Genomic DNA, 14124 nt, shown 5'->3' with positions numbered 1-14124 from the left:
CCATGCATTGCAAAAGAGATGAAGACAATTTACCAACTAAACAACAAAAAAGCCAAATAAAATCTGAAAATACAACCAGAAAACTCATTTCTGAATCAGTTTTTCACATTTCTTATGATATGAAAAAGCATCTTATAAATAACATTAAATATATATATTCCGGTTAGAGAAAATATGCTAAATTTACCATTGAGATTCAAATGCCCATAAGCCCCACCCTAAAACTCTAAGAGGAAATTCTAAATTTGATAGTTTGAATAATGTGGGTTTCACTAGTACACATTAGAGCTGATAAACTGTAGTTTTTACCAAAAAAAAAGAAGAGACAAAAAATTTTAATTAAATGATCAAATATAAGAATTCATTATCTAATTGTCTAATTGTTTTGTGTTTATTACTGTTGGCTGTCTAAAAGATTTTAAATACCTTAACAAGAGTATGTAAAATGTTCATCACATCACCAGGTAGTGCAGACCTATAATGTATTAAATAAATTGTTGTTGTTCAGTCGTTAAGTCGTGTCAGATTCTTTGCAACTCCGTGGACTACAGCAGAGCAGGTTCCTCTATCCTATGCTATCTCCTGGAGTTTGCTCAAACTCATGTCCATTTAGTCAGTGATACCATCCAACTATCTCATCCTCTGTCATCCCCTTCTCCTACCCTCAACCTTTCTCAACATCGGGGTCTTTTCCAGGGAGTCAGTTCTTCACATCAGGTGGCCAAAGTATGGAAGCTTCAGCTTCAGCATCAGTCCTTCTAATGAATATTTAGGATTGATTTCCTTTAGGATTGATTGGTTTGATCTCCTTGCAGTCCAAGAGACTCCAAAGAGTCTTCTCTAGCACAATTCAAAAGCATTAATTTTTCAGTGCTTAGCCTCTTTATGGTCCAACTCTCACATCTACATGACTCCTGGAGAAACCATAGCTTTGACAATATGGACCTTTGACAGCAAAATGATGTCTCTGCTTTGTAATATGCTATCTAGTTTTGTCATAGCTTTCCTTTCAAGGAGCTAGTGTATTTTAATTTCATGGCTGCAGTCACCATTTGCAGTGATTTTGGAACCCAAGAAAAGAGAACCTGTCACTGCTTCCACTTTTTCATCATCTATTTGCCATGAAAATGATGGGACTGGATGCCATGATCTTAGTTTTTTTAATTTTGAGCTTGAAGCCAGCGTTTTCACTCTCCTCTTTCACCCTCATTAAGAGGCTCTGTAGTTCTTATCTTCTGTCATTAGAGTGGTATCATCTGCATATCTGAGGTTATTGATGTTTCTCCCAGCTATCTTAATATCAGCTTGTGATTCATCCAGCCTAACATTTTGCATGATGTACTCTGCATATAAGTAAGCAGGGTGAAAGTACAGAGCCTTGCCGTGTTCCTTTTCCAGTTTTGATCCACTCAGTTGTTCCATGTCCAGCTCTAACTATTGCTTCTTGACCCACATACAGGTTTCTAGGTAAGGTGGTCTGCTATTCCCACCTCTTTGAGAATTTTCCACAGTTTGCTGTGATCCACACAGTCGAAGGCTTTAGTATAGCCAATGAAGCAGAAGTAAATGTTTTTCTGGAATTCCCTTGCTTTCTTTGTGATCCAATGAATGTTGGCAATTTGATCCCTGGTTTCTCTGCATCTTCGAAACCCAGCTTGTACATCTGGAAGGTCTCAGTTCACATTCTGCTGAAGCCTACCTTGAAGGATTCTGAGCATAACCCAGCTAGCACGATAAATGAGTGCAATTGTACAGTAGTTTGAACATGATTTTCCAATCATGCAGCCACTGCTGAGTTCTCCAAAACTGTTGACATACTGAGTGCAGCACTTTAACTGCAACGTCTATTAGGATTTTTAAATAGTTCAGCTGGAATTTCATCACCTCAGCTGGCTTTGTTCAAAGTAACACTTTCCAAGGCCCACTTGATTTCATGGTACTAATAAAATACCATACATAATAAACAGAAAACCAATCATGCAATCTAGTATTAATGGGACTTTAAAATATAAAGATATTTTAGAAGTACACATAGAAAAAAACCTGCAAGAAACGCAGAATCTGTGACAGTAAAATAGAATAGCAACAATATTTATTTTACTTGAATGTTTGCATATAATTATGAAACAATCATCTATTTCTAGTAGCCATGAATTAATATAAAAAAGTGTGTTTTCTTCAAATCAGGAACTTGCATTTTTTTAAAACAAACTTTTATTATGCTAAAACAACATAAAACCTAATCATCTTAACCATTTTTAAGTGTAGCTTTCAATGGTAGGTGTTAAACACATCCGTAGTGTTACACAACCATCACTACCATCCATTTATATAACTCATTTTATCTTCTCAAACTCCATACTTATTAAACAATAACTCCCCATTCCCCTCTTCCCTAGCTCTTAGCAACTGCCATTCTACTTTCCGTCTCCACGATATTGATTACACTAAGTGTCTCTAGTAAGTAGAATCATATAGTTAGTATGTCTTTTTATGACTGGTTTATTTATCTACCAAAATGTCTTTATAGTTCATCCATGCTGTAGCATACTGAAGAATTTCCCTTCTTTTTAAGGCTGAATAATACCCTGTTATATGTGTAGGTCATATTTTGCTTCTCTTCACCCATCAACAAAAGCTTGAGTTAGTTGCATGTTCTGGATATTGTGAATGCTGCCATGAACATGGGTTTGCAAATATTTGCTTCAAGATCCTTCTTTCAATTCTTTTGAGTACATATTCTCAGAAATGGAATTGCTGGATCATAATATTCTGCTTTAAATTTTGAGGAAGTGGCAAACTGTTTTTCACAGCATTTGTATCATTTTATATTCTATCAGCAGTGCTCAAGGGTTCCAATTTCTCCACATCCTCACCAAACACTTGTTGTTTTCTCATTTTTTGACAGTAGTCATTCTAATGGTTGTGGTGGTATCCCACTGTAGTTTTGATTTTCATTTCCCTAATTTGTGATCTTGTGAATCATTTCATGTGCTTATTGGCCATTTGTATCTCTTCTTTGGAGAAATGTCTATTCAAGTTCTTTGCCCATTTTTGAATCAGGTAATTTGTTTTGCACTGTTGAGTTTTAAATTTTTTCTATATACTCTGCATATTAAATTGATACCAGATAGATGATTTACAAATATTTTCCCATTCTACAAGTCACTTTTTCAATTATGTTGGTAGTGTCTTTTCATGCCGAAATTTTTAAATTTTTCATGAAGTACAATTTATCTATCTTTTTCTTTGACTATCTTTGGTGTTATACCCAAGAAATCACTGCTAAATCCAATGTCGAGAAGTTTTTGCTCTAAGAGTGTTATGGTTTCAGGTGTTACATTTATATCTTTGATCCACTTTGAGTAAATTTATTTATGTAGTATTATATGAGTCAAACTTAATTCTTATCTACATAGATATCCAGTTTTCTCAGCACTATTTATTAAAAAGAATGCCCTTTCCCCATTGAATGTCCTAGGTGCCCTTGTCAAAAATCATTTGGCCATATACGTGAGAGCTTATTTCCAGGTTTTCTTTTCTATCCCATTGGTTTATATGTCTGACTTTATGTCGGTATCACACTCTTATGATTGCTGTACTTCTGCAGTAAGTTTTGAAATTTGCAAACATGAGTTCTCCAGGTTTGGTCTTTTTTCAAGATTTTTTTTGAACATTCAGGGTTCCTTTAGATTCCATATGAATTTTAGGATGGATTTTGCTATTTCTAAGATAACATCATTAAGATTTTAGAACAAATTTCATTGAATCAGTAGGCAGCTTTGGGTCACACTGACATTTTAGCAATATTAAGTATTCTAATCCATAATACATGATGTGTTTTTATGTTTGTTTGTTTGTTTGTTTGTTTTACAAATATCGTGTAGATTTCCTTGTATGTGTCTTTCACTTCCTTGGTTAAATTTACTTCTAAATACTTCATTCTTTTCAATGCTATTACAAAGGGAACCATATCCTAATTTTCATTTCAGATTGTTGACTGTTCATGTATGATTTTTTGTGTGCTGCCTTTGTATGCTGCTACTTCACTAAATTAATTTATGAGTTCTTTTTGTTTTGATTTGGGTTATTTCTTGTATGTGGGATCTGTAGCATTTTCTATGTATAAGATCGTATCATCTGCAGTTATAGTATTACTTATTCCTTTCCAATATGGGTGCCTTTTGTTTCTTTTTCTTGCCTAACTGCTCCAGCTAAAACTCCCAGTAGTATGTTGAATAGAGTTGGTGAAATGGGCATCACTGTCACGTTCCTGATCTTAGAGGAAACTCTTTCAGTATTTCACTACTGAGTATCATAGTTACTGTGGATTTTTTATATAAGGCTTTTATTACATGGAGGTACTTTTCTTCTATTCTAGTTTGTTGAGTGTTTTTATTATGAAAAGGTGGCAAGTTTTGTGTAAAATGATTTTTCTGCATTAAGATGATTACATGCTTTTCCTTTTTCCTTCATTTTGTTGATGTGACATATAACATTGATCAATTTTTTTTGTCTGATGAAAACATTGCATTTCAGGAATAAATTCTACTTGGTAATGGTGTATAATTCTATTAATGTGCTGCTTAACTCTGTTTACAAGTCTCTGCTGAGGATTTTTGTGTCAATGCTTATAAGGGTTATCGGTCTGTAGTTTTCTTTGCTTGTAGTGTCTCTGTCTAGCTTAGGTATCAAGAATATGCTGGCCTTATTGGACGAGTTAGAAAGCATTCCCTCCTCTTCAGTTTTTTCAGAAAGTCTCATATGGGTTCGTACTAATTCACCACTGAATGTTTGCTAGGATTCACCAGTGAAGCCATCGGGTCTGGGGCTTTTCTTTGTCAAGAGATTGTTGATTTTACTAGTTATAGGTCTATTCAGATTTTCTATTTCTTCTTGATTTAGTCTTGGTAGGTCTTGTTGTTTCTAGGAATTTATCCATTTAATCTAAGTTGGCTCAGTCAGTAAAGAATCTGCCTGCAGTGCAGAAGACCCGGGTTCAATCCCTGGGTCAGGAAGATCCCCTGGAGAAGGAAATGGCAACTCAGTCTAGTATTTTTGCCTGGAAAAATCCCATGGACAGAGGAGGCTGGTGGGCTACAGTCCATGGGGTCACAAGAGTCAGACACGACTTAGCAACTAAACCACCATCAAATTTGTTGGCATACAATCGTTCTTAGGACTCTCATATAAACCTTTCTATTTCTGTAGAACTGGTGGCTATCACCCCATTTTCAATTTGTTAATTTGAGTCTTCTCTCTTTCTCTCTTAGTCCTTCTACCTAAGACTGTCAATATTGTTTTTGTTCCTGTTGTTCAGTTGCCAAGTCGCATCTGCCTCTTCGCAACCCCATGGACTGCAACATGCCAGGCCTCCTTGTCCCTCACCATCTCCCAAAGTTTGCCCAAGTTCATGTCCATTACATTAGTGATGCCATCCAACGATTTCATTCTCTGTCGCCCTCTTCTCCTTCTGCCTTCAATCTTTCCCAGCATCAGGGTCTTTCCCAGTGAGTCAACTATTTGTATCAGGTGGCCAAAGTATTGAAGTTTCAGTTTCAGCACCAATCCTTCCAATGAGTATTCAAAGTCAATTTCCTTTAAGATCGACTGGTTTGACCTCCTTGCTGTCCAAGGGACTCTCAAGAGTCTTCTCCAACGCCATTGTTCAAAAGCATCAATTCTTCAGCACTCTGCCTTCTTTATGGTCCAGCTCTCACAACTGCACATGAATACTGGAAAGACCATAGCCTTGACTATACGGACCTTTGTCGGCAAAGTGATGTCTTTGCTTTTTAACACACTGTCTAGGTTTGTCATAGCTTTCCCACCAAGAAGCAATCATCTTCTAATTTCATGGCTGCAGTCACCATCCACAATGATTTTAGAGCCCAAGAAGAGGAAATCTGTCACAGCTTCCACCTTTTCCCCTTCAGCTTGTCATGAAGTGCTAGGACCAAATGCCATGATCTTAGTTTTTTTAATCTTTAATTTTAAGCCAGCTTTTCCACTCTACTCCTTTACCCTCATCAAGAAGTTTTTAGTTCCTCTTTACTTTCTGCCATTAGAGTATCATCATTTGCATATCTGAGGTTATTGATATTTCTCCCAGCAATCTTTATTCCAGCTTGTAACTCCTCTAGCCCAGCATTTCTCATGATGTGCTCTGCATATAAGTTAAACAAATGGGGTGACAATAAACAGCCTTGTTGTACTCCTTTCTCAATCCAGAGATCAAATTGCCAAGATTCACTGGATGATAAAGAAAGCAAGGGAACTAAAGAAAACCATCTACCTCTGTTTCATTGACTATGCTAAAGCCTTTGACTTGTGGATCATAAGACAGTGTGGAAAACTCTTAAAGAAATGGGAATAGCAGACCATCTTACGTCTCCTGAAAAACCTATATGCCGGTCAAGAAGAACCTTGTATGGAACAACTGACTGGTCAATTTTTTTGGTCCCTGAAAATTGGTTTCATTGATCCTCTCCACCATTTTTCTCTGGGTTTCATTTGCTCTTCTTTTCCTAGTTCCTTTAGTTGTACAGCTAGGTTGCTGATTTGAGAACTTTGTTTTTTTATCTAGGCATTTATAGCTATAAATTTCTCCCTTAGGACTTGTGTAATGTAAGTTTTGGTATATTGTGATTTTGTTTTCATTCATCTCTATGTATTTTCTAATTTCCCTTGTGATTTCTTCTTTGATCCATTGGTTGTTTAAGAATGTTTTACTTAATTTTCACAAATTCATGAATTTTCTAGATTGTATTCTGCTATTGATTTCTAATATTATCCGATTGTGACTGGAGAAGATACTCTGAACGATATCTTTTAAAATCTATTGAGACTGAACTTATAGCCTAACATATGTCCTATCCTGGAAAATATCCCATGTGTACTCAAGACATGTGTTTGTTGCTGATATTGAGTAAAGTGTTCTGTACATGTCTTAAACAATTGGTTTACTGTGTTAAGTTCTCTATTCCTTTATTTAAATACTGTCTGGCTGTTTCATAGAATATTGTGAGTGGGTCCTGATGTCTCTAACTATTACTATAGCACTACCTCTTTCTCCCGTAAATTCTGATAGTTTTTGCTTCATTTATTTTGGTGGTCTGAAATTAGGTGCAAAAATATTTTTAACTGCTTTATTGCTATATTGAAACTTTAATTATATGTTTATTACTAAAATGCCATTTTTTATTTAATTAAAATTATCTTACTACTTCTATAGAAATAAAAATCAAGGTGAGATTTCACGACAACTTTAAAAAACAGTTACATTTTATATTTATTTATCAATGTGAATCCAAACTGTGCAAAAAATAAAAGGACACTGATGCTGATTTTAAAGTTTTTGTACTCAACAAAATGTCTCACTGTTACATAATACATTATGGATTTTAGCACCAGTAAATCAGATAAACAAAGTCACACTACAGAATACCATTTTTAACCTGTTTTATATTTGGGATGGATTGTTTATTAGAGAAAAAAAGAATATCACTGCTAAAAAAAATAAATGAAAACAGTATTCTACGACTATACCATGGTACCTTCCAGGGTAGAGAAATACAAAATACAGATCTTAAGTAGGGAATGTCAAATAAGCTAAGGGAAAAATTGACAGACTATACTAATTTTCAGAATTGTCAGGCAAAATTTTTTGCCATTATATAACCTACAGATATCTAATGGCATCAATCGTGAGAGTCATATCCAGTGTCATTCACACGGGTTGGAGACAGCCAACTGTACATATTTCTTCCTAACGGTACATTCAATGATACTAGGTTAGTAGCTTGAAAGGGCGATAATAGGAATTTGTATTTCATGAAAATGTGCAAACAAAATAAATTAGGGTTTTATTTTTTTGAAATCCATACTCCACCCTGACCCACAGACCGGGTGTTAAATATTTACCAGTACAACACTGGAAATATCACACTTCTGAAGGTATTTTGGTAACAAAGGTCACTTAACTAGCTCCATGATGCTTTAAAACAGAAACATTTTTTCAAATAAACAAAGGTAGAATAAAATTTAAAATAAAAATCTGCTTCCAAGAAAGCTATATGTTTAAAAACAAAGGAGAGGAAACAACTCCATGTTGACACAGTCCATTTCATCTGAAATTTATATAGTCCTTTCTTTAGGGAAAAAATGCATCTTCATATATGTGCTATGGTACAGGGCCTGTCTCTTATAGAGGTTCCTAACTTTTTCAATAATTTGAGGTCAAACAAAATAAGCTCCTTTCTGTGATTGATCAGCTTTTAATATTTAAAGAAAGTAAATCTATAGCCCCAAGATTTTCTCTTTTATGCTCAATCTCTATTTAAAGATTATAAAGATTTAAAGTAAAACAAGTGAAATGCTGCTATTGATGTTAGGAAAAATCCATTATATAGAGTATAATGCATTTTTATAAAGAAAATTATACCTTGTACCATGAAAACTTCAGCAAATGAAGTAACAATGAAATTAATATTAAGTGTTAGAATATCAAAATAGATAAAACACTTATTTTGAGTATTTAGAAACCCAACCTTACAATCTTATCCTGACATTTATCATAATCTATTCTGCATTAATTAGATACCAGCTCATTTACTCAGTCCTCCTATCTGTTCCTTTACCAGATTTCTCTAGCTACTTCATCAGACTGGGCCTGCCACATTGAGGCTGGAATCATACAGAAGTCCTGAGCCTGAGAGGCTCCCTTAGTAACTGAGGGGTATTCCTTTTATCTGTCCCTCACATCTGTGCTCCAGTTTACTCTGACTTTTATCCATTGCCTTAAAAATCATTACAAATCCGTCATGTTACAGTGCTTATGCTGGGCCCTGGAAATATAACGGTAGACAAGATCAACATGCCCATGACTTTTATGGAGGGCAGTCTTCTAGGAAAGACATCCACTGAACAAATAATCTCATTTAAAAAAAAATTATAAATGCTATGAAAGAAAATTGTATGACTCCATGAATGTGCTAACCAGGAGACAATCCTCCTCTGTAGGCTCTCGAAAAGCTTCCCTGAGAAAGTGAAATTTAACTCAAGACCTGAAGAATGGTTCAAGGCAGAAGGAACAGCACTCTCCAGCTGCAAACATGCTGGTTTCATCTTTGTTGGTACTTTTATTTCCACTTTTGCTGTCTCCTAGCATTTTTCTCCTAATTTTTTTCCCATGATTTTTTAAAAATTATTACGTTTTACAATGTTATGTTGGGTTTTGCCATACAACAATGTAAATCACCCATAAGTATACATATGTCCCCTCCATCCTAATCCTCCCATATACCCCTCACCCCATCCCACCCCTCCTGGTTGTCACAGAGCACCAGCTTCAGCTCCCTGTGTTATAAGAAACTTCCCATTAGCTATCTATTTTACATATTCTCTTGAATATTATTGTATCTAGCTACTAATTCTGATCCTTTTTAATCCCCATAATAGTATCAGCTAATGTTTACTGAGCTTATACTACTCAGAAGATATCATTCTAAGCAATTTAAATAAATGAACTCATTTAACCCTCACAATGACCATATGAGACAGGTTGTGCTTCATTTCACAGATGAGGAATCTGAGGCAGAGCCACAGTAAGCTACTTGAAGGAAATTACATAGCTACTGGTACTAGTCCTTGCATAACCATCATGTCCCTCATAACTTATCGCTCTTACAGAAACACTCAAGGCACCAAGCTATATTAGCAACACTACTGGGCAAAGAACACCAAGTCCCCTATATCCTCTGAACTGCTATCATCTTCAGCTAGACAGGATCATGCTTATTGTCTCCAGCTTTCAGAAATTAGGAATAAAAGACTGACCAAGGTAGCCTATACTAAAACATCTTCAAGAGCAAGAAAAATGTCTTTAGAACAAGTAGTACTTTCTTACAAAAAATTATTCACCCAGAATACAAAATAATGAAAAATGAGAAAGGAGAAAGAATTATAATTTGTTTAATTCCTTCTGTATCTCCCAAGGCTTCCCTGGTGGCTCAGTCAGTAAAGAGTCTCCCTGTAGTGCTGGAGACCTGGGTTCAATCCCTGGGTCAGGAAGATTCCATGGAGAAGGAAATGGCAACCCCATTCCAGTATTCTTGCCTGTATAATTCCATGGACAGAGGAGCCTGGTGAGTTACAGTCCACGGGGTCACAAAGAGTAACTCCCAAGGAAGAGAAAAAGTGAAAGTGAAAGTCGCTCAGTTGTGTCCAACTCTTTGAGACCCTATGGGTAGCCTTTCTCTTCTCCAGGGGATCTTCCTAACTCAGGGATTGAACCCAGGTCTCCCGCACTGCAGGCAGATGCTTTACCAGCTGAGCCACAAGGGAAGGCCAAGAATACTGAAGTGGGTAGCCTCTCCCTTCTCCAGCAGATCTTTCCAATTCAGAAATTGAACCAGGGTCTCCTGAATTTCAGGCAGATTGTTTACCAACTGAGCTATCAAGGAAGCCCTAAGGAAGAGAAAGATAAGAGCAATTCTTTTTTAATTCAAACTCATAAATATTTGTACAATTAATATGTAGTGAATAGGCTATGATACAGAAGAAATTCCCAAAACCAATTATTTTAAGTAAGCATCTTTTAAATATCAAAGAAAAGGAAATAATTATTGAATATTAGTGATCAAGGCCTCACTCAAAACTACATGTAGATTTTTTTAAGTTCTTATTATGATCAAAAGTTTCATTTGTAAATTTATCACTGAAGGTGATGTGAAAAACAGTAATTAAGTGGGTGATTGATACAGGTGAATGTATGCCTCATAGTTTGCAAAGGAATATGATTTTGGAGAAAAGGCTCAGAAAGAAAAGCAGCAAATAATGGATTCTGGAAGAATGAAGACCTTTCCTGTCCAAGGACTGTGAGCAGTTCTTTATTACTTGAAGATTAAGGGAATAGTGAATAAAGCTGTCTGCCAGATAACAGAAAAGGTAAGAAATAACATTGTCTCTAAGTGTACCTCACATTAAAGTTCTCAGAAATAACATTCATAAAATTAAACTTTCAATAAAAAGTAACTAGAAAACTCAAATCAGAACAATAGAAATATAAAAACAAACCAATATTATATTTATCAGGAACTTAAACAATGAAACAACAGGGTAGGTCAAGTCATAGAATCGCCTAATTTTATTCCATTTGGTTTTTGAAAAAAGGCACATAAAATACTGAATTAGGAGGAGATTTTATGGCATTTGTTTTTCTTTGGTTATTTCTCTACTTCATGGGTTACTGCAAAATAAATATTTGGTTTTTGCTACTAGCAGAAAACATTTAACTAGCGTTCAGATAAAATTTAAATTTAACATTCAGATAACAATTAAATTAAACTTAGATTAACATCTAAATTGCTGGACTGAGTAAAGTAGATTATCCTCCAAAAAAATGGGTTGGTCTCATCCAATCACTGGAAAGCCTTAACAGAACAAACACTGCCCTCCCTGGAACAGGGAGAAATGCTTCCAGTCAACTGTCTTTGGACTCAAACTGGAAGTCTTAAGTGAGTCTCCAGCCTGCTAGCCTACTATGGAAATTCAGAATTTACCAACCCTCTATAATCATTTGAGGCAATTCTTTAAAATCAATCAATCTCTCTTTCTCTCTTAACAACCACATATATATTCACGCCTCCCCTACACATCCTGTTGGTCCTATTTCTCTGGAGAATTCTCAGTAAAACAGAAGGGTAGCTGAAAACTCAGCCTAAGAAAACAGGATGGGAATTGAAACTTCTACCTTTGTCTCCAGTCATTCCTAAAAAGATATTAAAATTCTCAAGAAGCTATAGTAGAATTTCATTTTCATATCCTAACCACATAAAACATAATATTCTTTTCCTTTTAAAACTGTTATTTGATGAAACTAACCAACTCTGGAAAACAGTTTGGCATATTCTCAAAAAGTTAGGCATAGAGTTAGCATATGACCCAGCATCCACTCCAAGGCGCATGCCCAAAAGAACTGAATACATGTTCACACAAAAACTTTTACATGAATGTTCATAGCAGCATTTCAGAGTAGTCTAAACATGGAAATGTAAACCTCATCAATTGATGAACGGATTAAAAAAAAAGTCATATCCATACAATGGAATGATTCAGGAATAAAAAGAAATAATTACTGACACACATCACAACATGGATAAATCTTGAAAACATGCTAAGTAAAAGGCACGTAGAAAAGATCACAAAGTGTATGAATTCATTGATATGAAATGTCCAGATCAGACAAATTGATATAAACAAAAAATAGATTAGCAGGTTGTCAGGCACAAGGAGAAGGGAATCAATGGGGAGTGAATGCTAATGGGTTTGGAGTTTCCTGTTGGGATAATAAAAATGTTCTTGCATCAGACAGTGATGATAATTGTATAACCTTGTAAATACACTAAAAAACACTTAAATGTGAACATTAAGTGAATTGTATTTCAAGTAAAAAGTGTTAGAAAATAAAAGATTCATCAACTTACCTGCCCTTTCTGTGGTGCCAAACAACGAACAACTTCATCCACCATCACTGGAATATGTAACTTAGTCATCACTCCAGAATCTCTATCTTGAGATCTGTGTAACTCCTGAACTCCAGTTTGATCTGTTTCCTCCTGGGCTTCATATTCATTATATCTTTCTGCTGTAGCATGTATTTTTTTTGGCCAGACACCCAAATTAAATATGCCAGATTCCAACCAGCATGAAAGAAAATTTTTATGGATTCTACAAAAATATGGGTATCGAAGCATTCTGTAGATCAACAAATCTAGAAAAAAATTAAAATCATGATTGTTGGATTTTTTTTAAAAAAGAATGTTATAATACTTGGGGGAAAGCAAATTAGTGTGCAATATTTACCACATGAAAAATATATAAAACTCATCATTTCAAACAAGTGAAGGTGACTACCCTCCTTACATAAAGCAAGGAAACCAAAAGAACCCCAGAGACTATCTGAAAATATAATTTTTAATGTGGCCTGATAAGCTCTAAGACCATTAATGTTTTAACCATCAGAGATATGAATATTTATTAATCATTTTCTGAAATACGCTTTTTTGAATTTTAATTAAGTTTAAATAACGGGTTCAGTGCATCAAAACCGTTAATCTGAAAAAGCTATCCAGATGGTTTAAGGGGTTATAAATATCATTCTATTTTAGATTCACAGGTTCTCTAATTTCAAACCCTTTTAATTGTTTTTCACATAATGCTAAATCTTAATTTTCAATTTAACTTTGAGAAACTGAAAAAAGGCTATGCATGTACAACCGAAAAGAAAAAGAGGTTATCAGTCTGTGAAAAAACCTTGTAATTTGTCATGGATAATTTTTGACAAAATCATCTCACCATGCCCTGTATCAGTGACATATGTATCATTTTATCTATACTTTATAAACACTCCATTGAACACACTTTGACATTTCACATCCAACACTGTTTTAATTGTCTGCTCCCTGCCCCCAACAAAAAAATCAAGTGAATAACTGATACATTCCTTTTTTTCCCCTCTAACTTGTTCCATTTTATTCTGTAATGCTCCACTCTTTAAAATGCAGAAGAAAAAACATAATTTATGAAATATATTAACAATACCTTTTGAATATATTACGCTCTTTACTCCAAATGTTGTTTGCAGTTGCAAACAACATTTTTGACACTTACAATAAATAACAATTTAACACTACTCTTCCTTCCTCATGAATTATGAGTTACTTAGAAGTAAGAACCACACCTTTATATTCCACAAAATTAGATACATACTAGGTGCTCAATATTTGTTTTCTGGGGGAAAATAAAAAATGGTTGGATAAATTCCAGATTCTACAGAATTAATGTTTGTATCAAACGTTGCTTTAGAAAATTTCACCTGTCTCCCTAACCCTACGAAAAATCACATTCTCAAAATAGCTAAGATAAATTTTGCTTAAATATGCCTTAACTTCCTTTTGCAATAGAAAATGAAGAATGATGTTGAAAAGTCAATCACATGTAATAATTGTAAAATAAAAATATATATTTGATATTGTATATAGTATCAATAAGATGTAACCGTGAGGATAATGTCAACTGTACCAAAGACATAATTCACATAATTATGTTGCAAATATGACACAG

General features: G+C 34.8%; 1 protein-coding gene across 9 annotated transcripts in view; it reads right to left on the bottom strand.

Moving 5' to 3' along the window:
* The window catches only part of METTL15 (methyltransferase 15, mitochondrial 12S rRNA N4-cytidine), a 280288-nt gene that overhangs the window by 262091 nt on the left and 4073 nt on the right, over positions 1-14124 (bottom strand). For all 9 annotated transcript variants that reach the window (XR_008703109.1, XM_055549184.1, XM_055549183.1 and 6 more), the window contains one exon: positions 12486-12772. Coding sequence is in view for 8 of the 9 variants with exons in the window: in XM_055549184.1 (XP_055405159.1) it covers positions 12486-12755 (270 nt within the window). In the remaining variant the exon portion in view is untranslated. The remainder of the gene's footprint in view (positions 1-12485; positions 12773-14124) is intronic.

Source organism: Bubalus kerabau, chromosome 15, assembly GCF_029407905.1.
Source record: "Bubalus kerabau isolate K-KA32 ecotype Philippines breed swamp buffalo chromosome 15, PCC_UOA_SB_1v2, whole genome shotgun sequence".
Classification (NCBI taxonomy): Eukaryota; Metazoa; Chordata; class Mammalia; order Artiodactyla; family Bovidae; genus Bubalus; species Bubalus kerabau.
The sequence above is the reverse complement of the archived record's forward strand: the minus strand, read 5'-3'. Positions and strand labels throughout refer to the sequence as shown.